The sequence below is a fragment of the Stegostoma tigrinum genome, chromosome 13, assembly GCF_030684315.1.
Source record: "Stegostoma tigrinum isolate sSteTig4 chromosome 13, sSteTig4.hap1, whole genome shotgun sequence".
Taxonomy (NCBI): Eukaryota; Metazoa; Chordata; class Chondrichthyes; order Orectolobiformes; family Stegostomatidae; genus Stegostoma; species Stegostoma tigrinum.
The window spans coordinates 11997500-12015402 of record NC_081366.1 but is presented as its reverse complement, the minus strand read 5'-3'; the positions used below and the strand labels follow the sequence as shown (position 1 = coordinate 12015402).

Sequence of the window (17903 nt, the reverse complement as noted above, 5' to 3'; positions counted from 1 at the left end):
AGAGCTGCCAGAGGAAGTGGTGGAGGCTGGTACAATTACAACATTTCAAAGGCATCTGGATAGGTACACGAATAGGAAGGGTTAAGAGGGATATGGGCCAAATGCTCGAAAATGGGACGAGATTAGGATATCTTGTCAGCATGCACGATTCGGACTGAGGGTCTGTTTCCCTGTTGTATGCCTCTGTGACTCCAGCCAGTGAACTTTGGGGTCTGAAGATAAAGATCAACAATATCAGGGTTACAGCGCCATCAGTGGTGGAAGGCCATAATTACAGCATGACAGGTTTACATAGGAAATATTTAGTCTAAATTTAAACCTAAGGAGTTTAAGGGGAAAATAGCCTGGAAGTACAAGAAGAACTCGGTTTATGCAGGCTGGTGTATTTAAATTTAAATTCTTCGTTGTTAGGGATATATTATAACAAATAATTAGAATCCTACCCGAATCTGGTTAAATACTGTTTTGTCTTAATGCGGTCTCAAATATAAAGGGATTTTAAAGATGAATACGTTTGCGATTTGTGAATCGTACTCGATAGGTGAAGGCGCTAGACGTCTGGAAATTTTCACCAAAAAAACTGTGCAGAAGTTCAACTCTTGTTGGAGATCAGGGAATCTGGAGAATCTGTTCAGATTAAAACGAGGGAGGGGAGGAAGGGAGAGAGAAAAATACTTTTGTTTTCCTGCGGGTTGGTGGAAGTGGCGAAAGGGTTGCAAAGAGGAAACGTATCTCACTTGATGTTAATCGTTGCACACATTTCCTTCAAACAATTTCCTTGTGGTTTCCACGGCTGCTCGTCCCCGGAGCTGCTCGGAACTAAATCTCAGCTTGTACCTGACCCACGGGCTCTGAGTTACACGTGTGTCTGCGAGAGAGAGGCAGAGAAGAGGAATTTAATATTTTTCATTTCTTTGATCGGAGACTTCAAACACTCCAGGATTGGACATCTAGAAATGAAGAAAGCTTTTACCTTTTCTGTCTGGATTTGGTTTGTAGCCGTGTGTAAATCAGGTAGGAGTCAGTGTTTGCTGAAGGTTCGAGCTGCGGATTGTTTGAGTGTTGTTGAGGCAGGCGAACTGTGGAGATGTTTGAAATGAAGTTGCACCTCCGAGTTGGATTGTAAATTGCTCTTTTTTTGTGTGTGGGAAACCTCTGTAGATTTGGACTTTGAAAAGTTGTGGCTGTCCTTCTGAGTAATACCTGAAGGCTGATAGGGGAGTGTTCACAAACTCAGAATTTACGAAATGCTGCAAGGATCAGTGTGGAGCCTCTTGTGTTTAGCGTTTAGCTGCGCTGTAGCAGGTAGGACGGAATCTATGTTGTAGCTTGCTCTTGGGGATGTTTTATTGTAGATTTCCCCATTTGCAAAGAAACCTTCTTCGTCTTGAGACACGTTATTTTGTTGCATTGATTTGTTCCGTCATATAAAAGAGACCGGGGTAACTCGCAGCTGATGACACGGGACAGAATAGACCTGGGGGTTTGTGCCCAAGAAAACCGTGTGAAACCGAAAAGAGATTGGGACTGATTGAGAGCAAGCTTCAGCTTTGTATCAACTCCAGTCTGCTCCCTGTCCTGAAAAGTCTGCTAGCAGGGGAACTTGAGCTAAGCGTTCATTTTTCAGTATGTTTTGTCCTCTCGTGTTTGAAGTTCTTTCCATATTTGACTGCAGTTTACTGATGGGAAAGCTCAGGAACTCCTAGCTCGCAGGTAAACTGTTCCAACATTGAAGATGGGCTTTGCTCCCGTCTGCACATAACCCCGGGTCACCAGCAATTACAGGGTCTTAAACAGTCACCATCTTCCGTAAATTATCTCCAAAGACTGTCATTTAAATTGTATGAAAACAATATTTCAATCACCACTATCGGGTTATATTGAGTTGGAGTGAATTGACGATTTTTGCTTTCCAAGTCGACACGGTGTGAGTGTAATGAGCTAAGGATACTGGGAACTCCATGTGAATTGGACGAAGTTTTCAAGATATTGATGAACCAGATATGCTGGGGATTGGAAATGAAACTGGATTGAAATTCCAATTCCACATCACTAGGCAATGAATACACCATCGTACTTCTCTGATCTCCCCCTCCTTGTCCACCCCCTCCTCCCTAAACCACTTTCCTCTCCCCAGCCCCCTGGCCTCTCCAGTAAAGGTTCAGACCATCAAACTCTTATTGAGTGTTCCTTGGAAAGAGTGAGAAGGTTGAGCCATTTGAAGTTGGGATCATTCTGTTCCAGCTGAGCTCAGATTACCTGCTTTCTGTATTAGCCTGGAGCTTGCTTTGTTCTGAATTAAAACTGTGGGATTAGTATAGTCACACGGTGAGGACTCTCTTCCCATTGCGCTCCAGATATCTGCATCTCTTCCCTTTGATTTTGAGCATACTATATTATTTCAATAATTCCCAGGATGTGGGTGTCACTGGCTGGGCCCAGCATTTATTGCCTGTCCCTAGCTGCCCTTGAGAAGGTGGGGGTGAGCTGCCTTCTCAAACCGCTGCAGTGCATGTGCTGTGGGCTTACCCACAATGTCTTTAGGGAGAGAATTCCAGAATCTTGACCCAGGAACATTGAAGGAACAGTGACGTATTAGGAGAGTGAGTGGCTTGGAAGGGAACTTGCAAGTGGTGATGTTCCGATATATCTATATACAAAGATATGAACATACCAAACTTGAGTAGAAGTGGACCATTCAGCCCCTCTGATCTGCTCTGCCATCCAAATAGATCATGGCTAATTGGTTTACATTTCAGATTCCATGTTCAGATTTCTCTCCTGGGAACCCTGGGCTGTCCTGCATAACAAAAATCTGACTTTAAAATGACCCTGCATCCACCACCTTCTGAGGCAGGGAGGTTCAAAGTGAAGAGTCACTGACCCAAAACGTTGAGTCTGCTTTCTTCCCACAGATGCTGCCTGACCTGCGGAGTTTCTCCAGCAATTTCTGTTTTTGTCTTTTGCAGCGATGCACTGGGCTGCCTATTTTTGGGAATAGCAATATTTCTGGAGACAGCTCATTCTGTCAATTGTTTAACAGTCCACCACCATTCAGGACTGGATGTGGCAGGACAGCAGATATATGATCTGAACCTTTGGTTGTGGAAACACTTAGTCTTGTCTGTCACCTGTGAAGGAAAAATGACAGAGTTAACGTTTCGAGTCCAGTGACCTGAAACATTAACTCTGTTTTCTCCTCCACAGATGCCCGACCTGCTGAGCTTTTCAAGCAACTTTGTTTTAGTTCCTGATTTACAGCGTCCGCAGTTCTTTTGGCTTTTATTTAGTCTTGCCTATCAGTTGCTCTTCTCCTATTTAGCGTGCAAGTGCTGCTGTATTGACTGCCCATTTTTAAATAAACCTGGTGACGCTCCTGGTATGACCTCTTGCACCAATTCACTGAACCAGGGTTGATCTCCTGCCCTGATGGAAATGGTGGAAGTGGGTAGACAGTTGCAGATTATGGTTGAGTAGAATTCTGCTGCTGTTAATGGCCTGGAGTACCTCATGGATGGCCAGCACTGAGTTGCTAGATCTGTTCTAAATTCATCCCATTTAACACAGCATGTTCCAATGCAATCATCAGAACTCCCCCCGCAATTTCTCAAATGCTATCAAACATTCGCATTAGAATCACAGGTGGGCCACTCAGGCCTGCTCCACCATTCAAAAGGATCTTGTTTTGACCTCAGAGATAGGAGGAACTGCAGATGCTGGACAATCTGAGATAACAAGGTGTAGAGTTGGATGAATGGAACAGACTAAGCAGCGTCAGAGGAGCAGGAAAGCTGACGTTTCTGGTCCAGACCCTTCTTCAGAAAAATTCATTTCTTCATTTTTCTGAAGAAGGGTTTAGACCCAAAACATCAGCTCTCCTGCTCCTCTGATGCTGCTTGGCCTGCTGTGTTCATCCAGCTCTACACCTTGTTATCTCTTGATTTGACCTCGAATTGATTCACTCACCACCTGCTGCAGATCTACTCTAGCAGCCATGAAATTTAGATCAGGGCCAGCTTGGCCAGTAGTGGCGCAACCAAACCACATTTGCTGATGGACCATGAAATCCCGCTCCAAAGTATATTTTGAGTCTTTGCCACCCTCAGTTCTTCTTCCATCAAGTGTGTCATGAGTAATTGATGAGTAATCCATGTTGAATACCAAGCATCTCCTCCAACATGGAAGAAAATGATTCATCAGTTGAGAGGGGACATTGGATGATAACGGGCAAGACATTTTCCTGCCCATGTGCAACCTGATACCATGTGATTCCATAGGATTCAGACTTAATGCTGAGGACTCCTATAGCAATTCCCTCCTGACTTTATGCCAAGGTGCCCCACTATTTAAGAATACCAGTCTGTTTAGACTGTATCTGTGAATTCAGTAGAGTGTATAGGTTGTTTGTTTAAGCACCAGCCCTTATCACCGGAGTTGACTTGCCATTAGAATCTTTCTGGTAGTTTGCAGGGTGACCTGAATCTTATAAATCTTTTATCCCTGTTGAATAAAACAGTAACAATTCAGGCTAGCCAGTTTAACATCAGTGAGAATTGCAGCATGGGAGGCTATTCAGCCCAACAAAGATATCCTGACTCATTTGAAGAGTCAGTCACTCCCGTGCTCTTTCCTCAGTATCGTGCAATTTTCTCACTTCCAAATATTAAACCAATTGGTAAATTAATACTCATCACGGTGCAGTCTAAATCCTAACCACTTACATAAATAAACGCTTCTCATTTCATCTCTGGTTCTTTAACCAATTACCATAAATGTGTGCCATCTGATATTTGACCCTTAAGCAATGAGAGATAGCTCCTCCTTATTTATTCTAATTCAACTCTTCACAATTTTTAAAAATCAGACCTTTTCTTAGGGTCCCGACCCAAAACGTCAAGCTTTCCTGCTCCTCTGATGCTGCTTGGCCTGCTGTGTTCATCCAGCTTCACACCGTGTTATCTCAGATTCTCCAGTATCTGCAGTTCCTGTTATCTCAGAAAAATACAGCAGGTGGCATTTCTGTGAGCAATGAGTGGATAGTACGAGGAATGATTTTCTAATGATGGCAGTGAGGCATTTTATGTGATGGGAGCTCCCGGATTTTTTGTAGAAGGATGGCCAAGATGGGTCAAATGGGCTCTCTCTTCTATACTCCGAGTATGATAAGTACAGGTAGTAAAACAGCCAGATAGTGTAGGTCACTGGAGGAACTCTCAGGCAGCAGCAATGCCTGTGAACAGTACAAGCCTAATCCCACTGCCTAGATCTGTCTCTCCCTTTCTCCTACAACCGTCCTCCTCCACTTCAAACATTAATCCAGTTTTATCTTGCAAAAGCAAAATGCTCACAGCGGGTGACACAATGGCTAGCACTGCAGCCTCACTGTGCCAGGGATCCGGGCTCGATTCCACCCTCAGGTGATTGTCTGTGTGGGGTTTGCGCACTCTTCCTGTGTCTGTGTGAGTTTCCTTCCACAGTCCAAAGATGTGCAGGTTAGGTGGGTTGGTCATGCTAAATTGCCCATAGTGTTCAGGCATGTGCAGGCTAAGTGGATTAGCTGCAGGAAATGCAAGGTTACAGGGATCAGGTAAGACCATTAGACAAAAGAGCAGAATTTAAGCCATTTAGCCCATTGAGTCTGCTCAGCCATTGAATCATGGCAGATAAGTTTCTCAGCTCCATTCTCCCTATTTCTCCCTGTAACATTTGATCCCTTTAACAATCAAGAATCTATCTATCCATCTCCATCTTAAATGTGTTCAATGACCTGGCCTCCACAGCCTTCTGTGGCAGTGAATTCCATAGATTCACCACTCTCTGGCTGAAGAAGTTTCTCCTTATCTCCATTCTAAAAGGTCTTCCCTTTACTCTACGTCTGTGCTGTCAGGTCCTGGTCTCTCCTATCAATGGGAACATCTTCTCAACATCCATTCTGTCCAGGCCATTCAGTATTCTGTAAGTTTCAATTAGATCGCCCCTCATCCTTCTAAATTCCAATGAGTATAGTCCCAGAGTCCTCAAATGTTCCTAATGTTATGCTTTCCATTCCTGGGACCATTCTCGCGAACCTTCTCTGAACCCGTTCCAGGACCAGTACATCCTTCCTGAGATATAGGGCCCAAAACTGTACACAACACTCCAAATGTGGCCTGACCAGATCCTTATAAAGCCTCAGAAGTGCATCCCTGCTTTTTATTCAAGTCCTCTCAAAATAAATGCCAATGCTGTATTTGCCTTTCTACTGACTCAACCTGCAAGTTTACCTTGAGAGAATCCTGGACTAAAACTTCCAAATACCTTTGCACTTCAGATTTGTGAATTCTCCCCCCATTTAGAAAATAGTCCATGCTCTGTTCTTCTTACCAAAGTGCATTACCTCACACTTTCCCATGTTGTACTCTATTTGCCACTTCTTTGACCACTGTCCTAACCTGCCCAAATTCTTCTGCAGCCTCCCCACATCTTCAATACTACTTGACCCTCAGTTTATCTTTGTTTCATCTGCAAACTTAGCCAGAATGCCCCGAGTCCCTTCATTTAGATTATTAATGTCTCAAGTGAAATGTTGTGGTGCTAACACTGACCTTTGTTGAAAATTACTAGTCACCGGCTGGCATCCTGAGAAGGACCCTTTTATCCCCACTCTCTGCTTTCTGCCAGACAGCCAATCTTCTATCCATGCCAGTACCTTGCCTCTAACACCATGTGCCTTTGCCTTACTCCACAGTCTTGTGTGCAGCACCTTGTCAAAGGTCTTCTAGACATCCAGGTATATAACATACATCAGCTCTCCTTGGTCTAACCTGCTCATTACCATTTCCAAGAATTCTAACAGATTTGTCAGGCATGACCTCCCTTTGTTGAAACCATGCTGACTTTGTCCTATTTTACCATATGCTTCCAAATATTCAGAAATCTCATCCTTCAGAATGGATTCTAAAATCTTACCCATGACCAAGGTTAGGCTAATCGGCCTGAAATTTTCAGTCTTTTGCCTTACTCCCTTTTAAAATCTGCTGCATCCCAGAACACTGAAAATCAATCAAATTCTTGTCATATAATCAAAGCACTGACCTACAAATATGCCATTGCAGCTCGCAAAAGTTTCATAACAACACTCCCATAGGGTGTCACTCACTCCCTCAGTTAGCGACTTTCCAGTCCTCAAGGACCCTCCCTGGCTCTAGCGATTCCCGAAAGATCACTACTAACACTTACATTATCTCTTTGGCTATCTCCTTTAGAACTCTGAGGTGTAGTCCAGCTGATCCTGGTGATTTATTCACCTTCAGGCCATTCAGTACTTCTAGTACCTTCTCCTTGCTGATGGCCACCATACTCAGCTCTGCCCCCTGAGTCGCTCTAATTTTTGGGGTAGAGGGTGGGCTGTTCTTCAGAGGGTCAGCATGGGTTGAATGGCCTGCTTCCATTCTAAAGGCATTCTCTGATTCTGTGTTACTAGAGAGGGAGTGCATCTTGGCCACCCATCAACTCGAGAATGGACAGTGAAATTCTGCAGCCCTGCTTAATATTCTTAGCTTCAGTATTTCAGTTCATCTGTGTAATATCTTGAAGTTAAAAGTATGTTGGTTGGATATATTTTGTTTAAGAATAGCAAATTCTGATCTGTCTGTATATCCAATTTTGAAATTCTGGTGACATTTTTGACATTCACTCAATTTCCTAATGGGTCATCATATTATCTACTTCTTTTGTATCGAGATGGTGATATTTACCGCATGTAAAACAGAGCAGCTTCGATCCCTCCCAAAACTAAATGCAACGAAGTTAAAGTGAAACTTTTTTACTTGACTCAAGCCATGTGTTTCAAATCTAACCCATCAGCAAAGAAATGATGGGCTGAGTGGCCTTCATTAATGCTGTTTCATTCCACAATAAGAACACCCATTTGCTGCCTCAGCTTGCATTTTTCATTCTTCACACATTATTCTTCCATTGGCTTTCTGTTTTGTCGATTCCAGTTTTGTAACAAATAATGTGTGTGTCTTGTGCTGTATCAGTAGAGTACAATATTAACACAGCCAGGACAATTTCAAGAGGCTGGTCAGATATGCTGAACAGTGCCAGATGGAGTTTAGCCGTGAAAAATGTGAAGTGAGGCATTTTGCGGGGATTAAGAAGTGAGAATTGACATGTTGAATGGTAGGACCCTAGGTAGAACTGAGAATCAGAAGATTTGTTGTTATACAACAAATGATCATTGTTATTTGATGGTTTCCAATATAACTCCTGCTGAATTGTTAAATATAGCTTGAAAGCTTCACAGAAAATGAAACATTTGGAAATCAGGATTGGAAACAGCAGCACAAGATCACCCACTGGTCGAGGGTCCTCAGGCTCCTGCTCAGAGTCGGGTTTGTTTGAGTATGGTGTGCAAGCCGGGCTTGTGAATGAGGGAGTGAGTGACACCCTATGGGAGTGTTGTTATGAAACTTTTGCGAGCTGCAATGGCATATTTGTAGGTCATTGCTTTGATTGATTTTCAGTGTTCTGGGATGCAGCAGAAAATGCAACAACTTTCAAAGTATGTAGCAATTGAGCCTCTCCCTTTTATAATTAAGTGAGCTGTGAAGCCATTGAGAACTGCAACGACATTTCCACTTGAATGCTATGATGGTTAAAGTGAAATCTACTGCAGCTAACGCTCTCTTGCTCTTTCTGACTTCTGAGAGTCTGCTATTCTCAACTAGACCATCAAAGATTAAGTTCCACGCTAAGTTTTCAGCTTGTACTGTGTTCTGAAGCGGCACTGAGGATGTGCAGTGTTGGCTTTTAAATGGGATTTAAATGGATGCTGGTAATGGAAAGTAGAGACCTGCCCAGTATTCATTCTTTAACCTGGCCATGCATCTCTTTTATTCCCCGGGACTCTGAAAAATAGCTGCACCACAGTTTGTATGTTTCTAATTGATGCAATTAGCATTTAAGTAAGAAAGACTTGCATTATGATAGCAGCTTTCACATCCTCGGTATTTCTCAAACAGCCTACAGACCATATTTTGAGCTGTAGTGAGTGTTGTAGTTTAGACATTGCAAAAGGCAGTGAGTACACAGCAAGCCCACACAAACAGCATGATAACTGAGTGAGTAATCTTTTTTGGAGATAATGGGAACTGCAGATGCTGGAGATTCCAAGATGATAAAATGTGAGGCTGGATGAACACAGCAGGCCAAGCAGCATCTCAGGAGCACAAAAGCTGACGTTTCGGGCCTAGACCCTTCATCAGAGAGGGGGATGGGGGGAGGGAACTGGAATAAATAGGGAGAGAGGGGGAGGCGGACCGAAGATGGAGAGCAAAGAAGATAGGTGGAGAGGGTGTAGGTGGGGAGGTAGGGAGGGGATAGGTCAGTCCAGGGAAGACGGACAGGTCAAGGAGGTGGGATGAGGTTAGTAGGTAGCTGGGGGTGCGGCTGGGGGTGGGAGGAAGGGATGGGTGAGAGGAAGAACCGGTTAGGGAGGCAGAGACAGGTTGGACTGGTTTTGGGATGCAGTGGGTGGGGGGGAAGAGCTGGGCTGGTTGTGTGGTGCAGTGGGGGGAGGGGATGAACTGGGCTGGTTTAGGGATGCAGTGGGGGAAGGGGAGATTTTGAAACTGGTGAAGTCCACATTGATACCATATGGCTGCAGGGTTCCCAGGCGGAATATGAGTTGCTGTTCCTGCAACCTTCGGGTGGCATCATTGTGGCAGTGCAGGAGGCCCATGATGGACATGTCATCAAGAGAATGGGAGGGGGAGTGGAAATGGTTGGCGACTGGGAGGTGCAGTTGTTTGTTGCGAACTGAGCGGAGGTGTTCTGCAAAGCGGTCCCCAAGCCTCCGCTTGGTTTCCCCAATGTAGAGAAAGCCGCACCGGGTACAGTGGATGCAGTATACCACATTGGCAGATGTGCAGGTGAACCTCTGCTTAATGTGGAATGTCATCTTGGGGCCTGGGATGGGGGTGAGGGAGGAGGTGTGGGGACAAGTGTAGCATTTCCTGCGGTTGCAGGGGAAGGTGCCGGGTGTGGTGGGGTTGGAGGGCAGTGTGGAGCGAACAAGGGAGTCACGGAGAGAGTGGTCTCTCCGGAAAGCAGACAGGGGTGGGGATGGAAAAATGTCTTGGGTGGTGGGGTCGGATTGTAAATGGCGGAAGTGTCGGAGGATAATGCGTTGTATCCGGAGGTTGGTAGGGTGGTGTGTGAGAACGAGGGGGATCCTCTTGGGGCGGTTGTGGCGGGGGCGGGGTGTGAGGGATGTGTCGCGGGAAATGCGGGAGACGCGGTCAAGGGCGTTCTCAATCACCGTGGGGGGGAAGTTGCGGTCCTTAAAGAACTTGGACATCTGGGATGTGCGGGAGTGGAATGTCTTATCGTGGGAGCAGATGCGGCGGAGGCGGAGGAATTGGGAATAGGGGATGGAGTTTTTGCAGGAGGGTGGGTGGGAGTAATCTTTTTTGGTGGCTTTGATTTGAGTAAGAAAGCATTTAAGTAAGAAAGACTTGCATTATGATAGCAGCTTTCACATCCTCGGTATTTCTCAAACAGCCTACAGACCATATTTTGAGCTGTAGTGAGTGTTGTAGTTTAGACATTGCAAAAGGCAGTGAGTACACAGCAAGCCCACACAAACAGCATGATAACTGAGTGAGTAATCTTTTTTGGTGGCTTTGATTTGATTGATAAATATTGACCAGGACACCAGGGGTAACTGTTCTGCAAATAGTACCACAGAACATTCATCAGATGGGACTTCAGTTTGATATCTCATCTGAAAGGGTGGCATCTCCAATACTATGGCAGTCCCTCAGTACTGGCACTGGATTACAGTTCATGTTATGGAGTTGTTGGATAGTTGGCCCAGGAAACATCCTTTAGAAGGTTACCCTGTAACTATTCAGCATTTTCAACCACCTCATGTTCAAAATTGAGATGTTAAGCATATATGAATTGTGAGACGAAGCTATATTGGTCTAGATCTTCTTTATTAATCTATTTGGCGATGTTATTTCACACCTCTGGAGCCGGCTGGAACTTGAACCTGGGTCTTCTGGCTGACAGGTAGGGTCTTTACCACTGCGCCACTAGAGTCCTTATTATGTGGATCTAATTCGCCTTCTCGTATTGTTGTCATGTGGTATGACAATAATGGAGTAATTTAGTAATTATAATGACCTATCTCTATCTATCAGTGGGTGATGGTGCTAATAAACCAGAGCCGAAGACTAATGCTTTGGGGATGATGGTGGAATTTCTATTCAGAAAATTATTCTGGAACGTAATCCTCAGTCGTGGTAGCCACCGTTGATTTTTGTCAAAACCTGCCGGCCTCATTGTTGCTGTTTAGGGAGGGAAACCTGCTTATCTTTCTTGGTCTGGTCTACATGTGACTCCAGACTCACGATAAAGGTGTTCAACTAGCAGTTAGGGACAGCAACTAAAGTGCAGGCCTTGCTATCAATGCCCATATCTGATGAAAAAAACCATTAGCCAAGTCAATGACTTTGCAGGCTGTCCTTGGTCTTTATAGAGTCAAACGGCTTCCTTTGTACGCATAAAAAGATCCTACAGGTGAGAAATAGATACTTTCTAACCAACTTGCTCCTCTCATGACAAGCCTCTAAAACAGATGGGGCTTGAACCTAGGCCTTCTACCTCAGAGATTGTGACACCACCACTGTGCCACAAGATCCCCCTACGATGAGATATATTGTTCTGTTTTGTAAAAATGTCGGTTTAAGTATGCAGAAGCACCATTCCATATGGTCAGGGGACGGCCCACTGGCGAGACAGCAGTGTGAGCCATTTGTGTCCACTTGAATCCCAGGCAGATATCAATCGCCCAACCGTCTGGGTGCTGCCTCACAGTGACCCAGGGTGAGTGTCGGAGGGGCTCAGCGATCGTGCAAAAATGTGGGGGCTCAGGGAGGGGAGACTGACAGAGAGAACCCTGCCTTCCCTGCTGAGTCAGACTGTGACGGAATTTGGACCTCTTGCAGGAACTGAATCCAATTATCCAGACTATAATAATTTCAGCAGAAATGCAAAACCCTCACAATCTAATTGCGTTCTTCCTTTTAATTTTCCATGCCAGATATAATTGTTGTGCTATTGAGTGACTTTAATGTTGAACAAACAGCTGTAGTCTCAAGAGACACCACTCTATGACGTTTGGTTGTTGTATTTACAAACAGTAGCCAGGACTGTCCAGATTTATGATGAATGAGAATTTCAGGCTAAAGAGCCAGGGAATAGATCGAATTGTTCACGCACATTGAGGATGTTGTAGCCCAGAGCCTAGCAACCCAATTAATAAAACCATCATAAAGCCCCAGAGCAACAGAGCTGTTCCTGTGCACAAGGAGATCATTTGGCCCATCATGGCTGCATTGGTTCACCCAATGAATATTATGACTCAGTGCCTTCCTCCTTCCTTTTCCCCCTTTTCCATTTAAATAACCATCTCACGCCCTCTTGAACGCATGACTGAACCTGCCTTGAGCATTTCCAGACATCACATTCCAGACCTGAAACACACATTGTGTAAAAATGATTTCCCCACATTGCATTTGCCAGTTTTGTCTGTCATTTTGAACCTGTGACCTCTCACTTTTGATCCTTTTGTGAACAGGAATAGTTTCTCCCTCACTACTAAGTAAAAACCGAAAGAACTGTGAAACAAAAGCAGAAATTGCTGGGAAAGCTCAGCAGGTCTGGCAGCATCTGTGGAGAGAAATCAAGAGTTAATATTTCAGGTCAAGTTCTGATCACCATTGTGAGCAACTTAGCTCTGAAGAGAGGCTTGCTGTTGCTAGGGTTGTTTCATTACAGCAGAGAAGGCTGCAGAGGTACACTGTTCTTCTTAGTAGGGAGGTCAATAAGCAGGGTGCACATTTTGAAGGGAAGGGCCAGGAGGTTTAGCTGGGATTCTAACAGAAGTGTTTTCACCCAGAGGTTGGTGAGTGTCTGGAACTCACTGCCTGAAAGGGTAATAGATGCAGAAACCCGCAAGACATTTACAAACTAATAAGATAGACACTTGAAATACCATAACATACAAAGCTTGAAAATGGAATTGGCACAGTTTGCTGCTTGATCACAGGCATGGACATGATGGACTGAAGGACTCCTGTCTTATAAAACATCTGGCTTTATCACTGAGATTAGCTTTCAATTCATTCAATGATTTATTGAAGGTCTCCTCAGTGACTTGAGGCTCCAGCTTTATGGACATTTTGAGCACCTATATCCCCAGAATACTAATCGAAGAAGAGGAAGATTTCTCAATGTCCTCCCTCAGCCATTTGCAACAAAGACAAGCAGAACTAGCTGGCTGTTTAATCTCATTGTTTCTGCAATTCACCATGACCCAGCATGGTGGAAAAGAGAGAATTTGCACTTCCAACAAAATGCTTTCACAAAATGCCTCAAAGCATCTTACAGGCAATGGAGTTTCTTTCCAAAGTGTAGGATATGCAGTGAAAATGTTACCGGGGAGTATTTGCCATCTGTTCTCCGAAGTAAAGCTCGGTGTGTCTTTTAGGTCCACCTGAGAGAGTGGGTTCAACTTGAAAACACCACCTCCAACAGTGCAGTGCCCCTTCAGTGTAGCGCACATAGGGTCAGCCTGGACTTTCTGCCCTTGTCTCTGGAATGGGGTTCGAACGAATAAATCTCTGACTGTAAGATATGAGTAACAACCAGTGAAACACAGCAGATTGAGAACTTTGGGATATTGTTGAATGACCTGAAATGGATGTAAATAGACGTCTTTCTTCCTTTTGCATATTGAATGGAGCTGCACATCTGGCGTGTGGCACTGTTTTTAGACTTTTCTATCAGCAGGAATGTAAGAATAATAAACCAGAATGTTCTCTTTGGGCGAAACATAACTTACTTGGGATCTTTGAGAACTTAAGTGACTGTATTTAAATCTCATCCAGCCTTTGCAGAGCAGCTCACAGACCCCAAGCTGTTTCTGTCTAAATTGCAATTGCTTGTGCACATATTTCCTGCTTTGACATCTCTTGCATTGGTGAGATGCAATGGGCTGATGTCTCCTTCATGAATCAAAATATTTGCGTCATTGCTTCAGTCTGTACTGGACATTGCAATGAGTGAGATGCTTCAGTTGACCTTTGAGCCCCTGGGACAGGGATTCAGTGGGGGAAGGGGAAAGACCAGCTAGAATTACTAATCAACATCCAATCAAAGTTAACCCCGCTGAAAAAATGTTTGTGTGTTAATGTTGAGTAGGATCAGGATTGTACCTCAATGTGATACCTTCCATTGCAGAATGGTTTCACAAAAGATGCTGAGGGGGTCAACAGTTTGTTTTTTAAACGGAATCGGAGTGACCTGGAATGCATTTCCTGAAAAGGAGTGAAAAGTTGGTTGAATGAAAATTTTCAAAAAGGGAATTCAGCAAATATTCTGAAACGAAACATTTAGAACATAGAACAGTACAGCACAGAACAGGCCCTTCAGCCCACGATGTTGTGCCGACCATTGATCCTCATGTATGCACCCTCAAATTTCTGTGACCATATGCATGTCCAGCAGTCTCTTAAATGTCCCCAATGACCTTGCTTCCACAACTGCTGCTGGCAACGCATTCCATGCTCTCCCAACTCTCTGTGTAAAGAACCCGCCTCTGACATCCCCTCTATACTTTCCTCCAACCAGCTTAAAACTATGACCCCTCGTGTTAGCCTTTTCTGCCCTGGGAAATACTCTCTGGCTATCAACTCTATCTATGCCTCTCATTATCTTGTATACCTCAATTAGGTCCCCTCTCCTCCTTTACTCCAATGAAAAAAGTCCGAGCTCAGTCAACCTCTCTTCATAAGATAAGCCCTCCAGTCCAGGCAGCATCCTGGTAAACGTCCTCTGAACCCTCTCCAAAGCATCCACATCTTTCCTATAATATGGCGACCAGAACTGGACGCAGTATTCCAAGTGCGGTCTAACCAGTTTTATGGAACTGCAACAAGATCTCACGACTCTTAAACTCAATCCCCCTGCTAATGAAAGCCAAAACACCATATGCTTTCTTAACAAGCCTGTCCACTTGGGTGGCCATTTTAAGGGATCTATGTATCTGCACACCAAGATCCCTCTGTTCCTCCACACTGCCAAGAATCCTATCCTTAATCCTGCACTCTCCTTTCAAATTCGACCTTCCAAAATGCATCACCTCGCATTTATCCAGGTTGAACTCCATCTGCCACCTCTCAGCCCATCTCTGCATCCTGTCAATGTCCCGCTGCAGCCTACAACAGCCGTCTGTACTGTCAACGACACCTCCAACCTTTGTGTCGTCTGCAAACTTGCTGACCCATCCTTCAATCCCCTCATCCAAGTCATTAATAAAAATTATAAACAGTAGAGGCCCAAGGACAGAGCCCTGTGGAACACCACTCACCAGTGACTTCCAGGCAGAATATTTTCCTTCTACTACCACTCGCTGTCTTCTGTTGGCCAGCCAATTCTGTATCCAGACAGCTAAGTTCCCCTGCATCCCATTCCTCCTGACTTTCTGAATGAGCCTACCATGGGGAACCTTATCAAATGCCTTGCTGAAGTCCATATACACCACATCCACAGCTCGACCCTCATCAACTTTTCTAGTCACATCTTCAAAGAACTCGATAAGGTTTGTGAGGCATGACCTGCCCCTCACAAAGCCGTGCAGGGTTCTGAGGAGAGTGCATCCAACCCAGTCATTTTTTCAAAGAGGTGTGATAGCCATGTGCCAGATCATGGAGCCATGTGTTTCTATGGTAACTCCTCATTGTCACACCTTGTCCATCTGAATGCAGTTCTATTATGAGCCCACAAGCAACTCAGAACAACCTGACATTTCAGAATACCCCACACAATGAAGCTGCAGTAAAACTGATGTTCGAAGTTGAGAGAGTTTTTCTACTTGTGACGTGGGGCTAAGCTCTGAGCAATATTGGGCAAGGACACGGACATGAGATGTACAAAATCAAAAAGATTCAGATTCCCAACATTAGCACCCAACAGCGTGGGTTCAATTCCTACACTGCCTGAGGTTACTATGAAGGACTCTCCTTCTCAGTCCCTCTCCTTACCTGAGGTGTAGTGACCCTCAGACTAAGCCACCACCAGTCATCTCTATCTCACTCTCTATAATGGGAGAGCAGCCTGTGGTCTGGTAGGGCTAAGGCAACTTTACCTTTAATACCCTGCACATCGAGGCTCAACATTGCGCCAGAGAAAGACTTGCTCCTTTCATCCATTAAAATGTTATTGCTATTGTAATGAAAGAAACATTGTGACCAATTTTCACAGGTTAGATCTCATAAGCAGCAATGAGATAAAGACTGGATGGTCGGTTGATTGAGGGTTAACAATGGATCCAGAAAATTCCCTTTCTCTTCTTTGGAACAATGAGATCTTTGCATGCACGTTGATACATTATTCATTAGATATTAACATACCAATTAGACATCAGGATTGGTGAAACAATGATGTAAGTTCAGTATTTGGAAGATAAGAGTTTAAATGGCTAGACACAAAGTATCCTACCTCCTACTTCCATTACTGTGACTTTAATCTACTCCTGAAGGCATTTGGCGAATACATTACATCCTATTACATTAGATTAGATTAGATTCCCTACAGTATGGAAACAGGCCCTTCGGCCCAACAAGTCTACACAGCCCATTGAAGCATCCCACCCAGACCCATCCCCCTATAACCCACACACCCCTGAACACAACAGGCAATTTAACATGGCCGATCCACCTAACCTGCACATCTTTGGACAGTGGGAGGAAACTGGAGCACCCAGAGGAAACCCACGCAGACACGGGGAGAATGTGCAAACTCCACACAGACAGTTACCTGAGGCTGGAATCGAACCCGGGTCCCTAGCGCTGTGAGGCTGCAGTGCTAACCACTGAGCCACCGTGCCGCCCCATCATTAGGGTGGATAACGAATGACAATAGTTTGTCCATTGAAGGTGCATGGATCATAACACGGCTTAGAGACTAAGCAATGGTCTAGTAAAAGATGCATCTGATAAAGCAACGCTCCCTCAGACAGCTTTCAGAAAAAAATGTTGTAACCTAGGTTCTGTCTGTCCTCACGGGTGGATTTAAAAGGTCCCACTACTTTGGAGAGGAGCAAGGGAGTTATTTCTACCAACTTAGTCAATATCTATCTCTGAATCAATATCACTGCTGAAAATTATCTGGTCATTATCACGTTACTGTTTATGGGATCTTGCTATGTGACTGTTAGCTTTCACATTTCCTACTTTACTACAGTGACTGCTGTTTCCATGACTGTGATACCTGGTGATGATGAAAGGCACTATATAAATACATCACAAATTGCTTCACAGCTGTTGTTGCTGCTGTTCTACCAGCAAGCCCCCCATAACCATGTTACAAATAACCAGGAACACCAGCGTGGTAAATGACCAGTTTAACTGGGGTGATCCTCAGGCCTGAATAGGTCTGAGACTGTTCTGGGAGGCCACTGAGAGATGTGAAAAACAGAGTGTCATAGAAAGATGCCAAAGATATGCCATGGTAAGAGACTTTTGGCCATTAAGTCACATAACTTCTGTACTACTACCCCGCATGTGTGTCGCTCACTTGAAATCAAACCCTGCTACTCCCAAAGTTATCACAGAAGTTAAAGATTTTAAATATTTTGATTCAACCTCTTCAGACATACTTGGGGCAGTTGGGACTCGAACAAAATGGGCAGTTGAGGAAAAAGTGGGACCTATCAGAGATGAAGACGAGAACTTATGTGAGGATGGAACCGATATGGGAAGAATTCTAAATGAATTTTTGTCTCCGTGTTTACACTGGAAAGAAATGATGTGGATATAGTAATCCAAGAGGAGCAGTGTGAAATATTGGAC

At 44.4% G+C, this 17903-nt stretch overlaps 1 protein-coding gene across 1 annotated transcript in view; it reads left to right on the top strand.

The window, feature by feature from the left end:
• The first annotated feature begins 776 nt into the window (after positions 1-776).
• The window catches only part of flt4 (fms related receptor tyrosine kinase 4), a 240824-nt gene continuing 223697 nt past the window's right edge, over positions 777-17903 (top strand). The window contains exon 1 of the mRNA XM_059650520.1: positions 777-1014. Within this exon, the coding sequence (XP_059506503.1) occupies positions 957-1014 (58 nt within the window). The 5' untranslated portion in view covers positions 777-956. The remainder of the gene's footprint in view (positions 1015-17903) is intronic.